The following is a 3224-nucleotide window of genomic DNA, read 5'->3' on the forward strand; positions in this document are numbered from 1 at the left end:
AACTGAAAAACGGGGCGGATAGGGCTCAGAGGCTGACATGGAAGGATATTTATAATATCGAAAATGTTTAGTGAAAATAATTCCCCGAGCAATTCAATTGTAACGTTAAAAGAAATGTTCCACTATCTACTCCTATGACCTTTTCCACGAGGTAAATATAGGTTAGTTGCTTTAACAAGTTATATTATTACCTAAAAATCATCAATTCTCACCTTTACGATTGCTATTCAACTCGTTTTACTGATATACATTACTTGGTGTAAGTATTTACACCATATTAAGTATAATACGGCATAAACGTCTTACGTACTATATTATGATACGTGATAGCACCGGATATGATGATTGATATCCTGAAATCCAAATTCCAACAATTTAAAAATTCGGAATTCCGGTACTTTATCTGGTACCACCACCGAACGTTGACGGTGATGTTGGTAGCTCTTTGTTTATATTTTTAAGTATCTATTTCGGGTAGGTAAATATTTGACCTAAAATTTAAAACAATAATTAGTAAGTAAATATTTTGTATCAATTGCAACGCTATCCATATATATATTTTTCTAAGAACATTAGATTTCAGGTAAAGATTCAGACATTATGCTACTCCACAGCTTAGCGAATTTGACCACAGCTACAACACTGAAGTCCTCTGTATTTACGGTCATTAATCGATAAAGTCGCGGCGTCCTCGGCCCTCGCAGACGAGTTGCGCAGATGAGAAGGTGAAGCGTGGATAACACATACTGTTATTTAATACGTGCAGTTGTTTTGATATTGTTGAGTGACCGATTACAAAGCTTAAATAATTACAATGAATCAACTAAAAATTGAACAAGGTGAGTCGTACACGAAATTGTAACTATTTTTTATCCCGCCACGACAGTTAGAACACCGCTCATAAAATAATAAACGAAGTGCAGTGTAAAGAAAATGTCGACCATTGAGAAAAGTTGCATCGTTCGACGGTGGCCACAATTATGCCGATGTCGTTGAAAATGTAGATTATAAAATAAATTTTTCATGTTTATATTTTGTACAAACTTCATGTTTTGCTTTTATTAAATTTTGAAACCTTATTACAGAATTGCAAGAACTTGCTTATGATATCGACTTTATCAATAACTCTGATAATGCGATCCCACCACGGCTCTCCAGGAAACTGAAACGCATTCCGCGTCTGTCGATGTTGGAAATGATGTTTGATGAACCATCTAGTAGTGAAGATAACAATAATTACATGAGCACTCGGAACTCGACAGCATCATCGAGGCAAAGGTGTTCCAGACATGCAGCTACTAATACCACAGTTACCAGAACCGGACCTGCACAAAATGTTAATAATGGACGAACACCAACACTAGCTCTATCCGAACAGCAAGAAGAGACTAGAGCATCAGATGCAGCAGCAGAAGATACCGTCATGCAGGACATTATTCCACACACTGGCTTAGCCGAGCCTGAAAGTAATGATGGTAGAGTTAGGACAAGAACCCAAGAATCTCAAAAACCAACAGTACTCCCAAGTACATCTTCAGATGATGATGCAAGTAATGTGATGGGGCAAATAATTAAAAGAATATTCTTTTCACTAACCCAAAGTAACAATTCGAAATTTTCAAAACCTCCACCACCAAATCCAAGCCCAACAGAAGATCCTGATGTGATTATAATAGAACCATCCTCTGAAACAGCAACGCCAAATAATACAAGAATGAATGTGCAAGAAAACAGAGTGCCGCAACAAGGTAATTCAAATGTCAATAACAAACATACAACTCGTTGTCCCAGAGCTCTGCAGATGAAACGCACTTACAATTTGCGAAGCTTAAATAAGAGTCACATCAATCTTGCAAAAACTGGAACTGATAAACCACAACTTGATGCTAGTGTAAGAAATGAGATAAGGAAAGCCCTTATGAAAGAAAAGCAATCTGACAACAATATGTTATATAGCAAGAAAACAAGAAAAATAGTTAAGAAATCTACGAATTCCGTACATATTTACAACATTATTTTGAAAAAATGTACGCATCCAAAAGTTTCATTAGCATCAAGGGCTAAAAAACCTACTCCTGCAAAAGAAAGAAATTTTGGGGAGTGTCCTGTATGTCTGGACAAGTTGGATATTACAACACTTAGATCCACACAGTGCGGACATGTCTTCTGCGTTAGCTGCATAAGTAATGTATATAATGCAGGTGATGCAAAATGTCCAACTTGCAGAGGATTATTAAAACCTTATGGCTACCACAAGTTGTATCTGTAAGAATTTACTATAAATAACATCATTTAAAATAGGTACCTTCTGATAAATGCACAATAGTGTATTTCAACTAACACAGGCTATTGTTTTTATGCTTTGCGAATTCTATCTAAGTGTAATTTTTGTCTGTGATATTTTTGTTATAAGGACACATTGTTTGGTGTCAGATTTAGTTGTTTCTACAAAATACTTAAAGATGCGTATACAGTGGGTATATCTTAGTTTAGTTCAACTGCTTGTGTTTTTGATTATTGACTATAAATGTGCAAATTATGATCTGAAAAGCATGATAACAACTTATTATTACCAATATTTTGCCAAGTATAGAGAATAAACATCCACATCTTGTATGTATAGTAGGGCTTGCTACCTCAGATATAATTTGATTTGTGACAATTTGCATGCTATGCATCTAACAAAATAATTGAAAGCAAATTGCTCCTAAAAGATTGCAAATAGATTCAAAAGCTACAAAAATTAAGTTATATTGTATACTAAATCATTATGAGGCTCTAAAATTGCACATTACAAAAAAATTACATGGCTACAATTACAGTGACTAATTTTCTTCAACATGTTTTTACATAATCTTATAAGTGAGTGTACATTGTACATAGTACATTTATCTATGTAGTATATTCATTCCCAAAAAATCCTGGTTATCTTAAATTTCTTGGCTTGTTAAGGGTACCTTGAAAACAAACCTGCAGAACACTGCCCAAAACTAAAGCGGTCTATGCTTGAATTTTTTTTCAAATTGATCTGCCAATGATGATTGAAAAATTCTCTCCTATTCATAAAATACTTTAAACTAGTTTAAAATATACTGAGAGTAGATTGCTGTCGTTCTAAGTTTCATCACAAACTAAGTTTCTCAAATCTTAACTTGTAAGTTCATAGCCATAACATAAAATAGATAATTTTTAGTGTTAGATGTAATGTCGGTTTATTATAATTT

At 34.2% G+C, this 3224-nt stretch overlaps 1 protein-coding gene across 5 annotated transcripts; it reads left to right on the top strand.

Annotated features, from left to right (window-relative positions):
* On the top strand, positions 1-2816 carry LOC115453795. 5 transcript variants are annotated; one of them, XM_030182522.2, is made up of 3 exons: positions 1-161; positions 615-839; positions 1086-2816. In XM_030182522.2, exons 2-3 carry the CDS (start codon positions 815-817, stop codon positions 2267-2269), a joined length of 1209 nt encoding a protein of 402 aa, XP_030038382.2. In that variant the 5' UTR covers positions 1-161; positions 615-814; the 3' UTR covers positions 2270-2816. The 5 variants fall into 5 exon arrangements, with proteins under 5 accessions (XP_030038382.2, XP_037300511.1, XP_030038380.2 ...); XM_037444614.1 differs by having other exon boundaries at positions 1-151; XM_030182520.2 differs by lacking the exon at positions 1-161 and adding an exon at positions 408-513.
* The last annotated feature ends 408 nt before the right edge of the window (positions 2817-3224 follow it).

The sequence above is a fragment of the Manduca sexta genome, chromosome 28 (genome assembly GCF_014839805.1).
Source record: "Manduca sexta isolate Smith_Timp_Sample1 chromosome 28, JHU_Msex_v1.0, whole genome shotgun sequence".
Lineage (NCBI taxonomy): Eukaryota > Metazoa > Arthropoda > Insecta > Lepidoptera > Sphingidae > Manduca > Manduca sexta.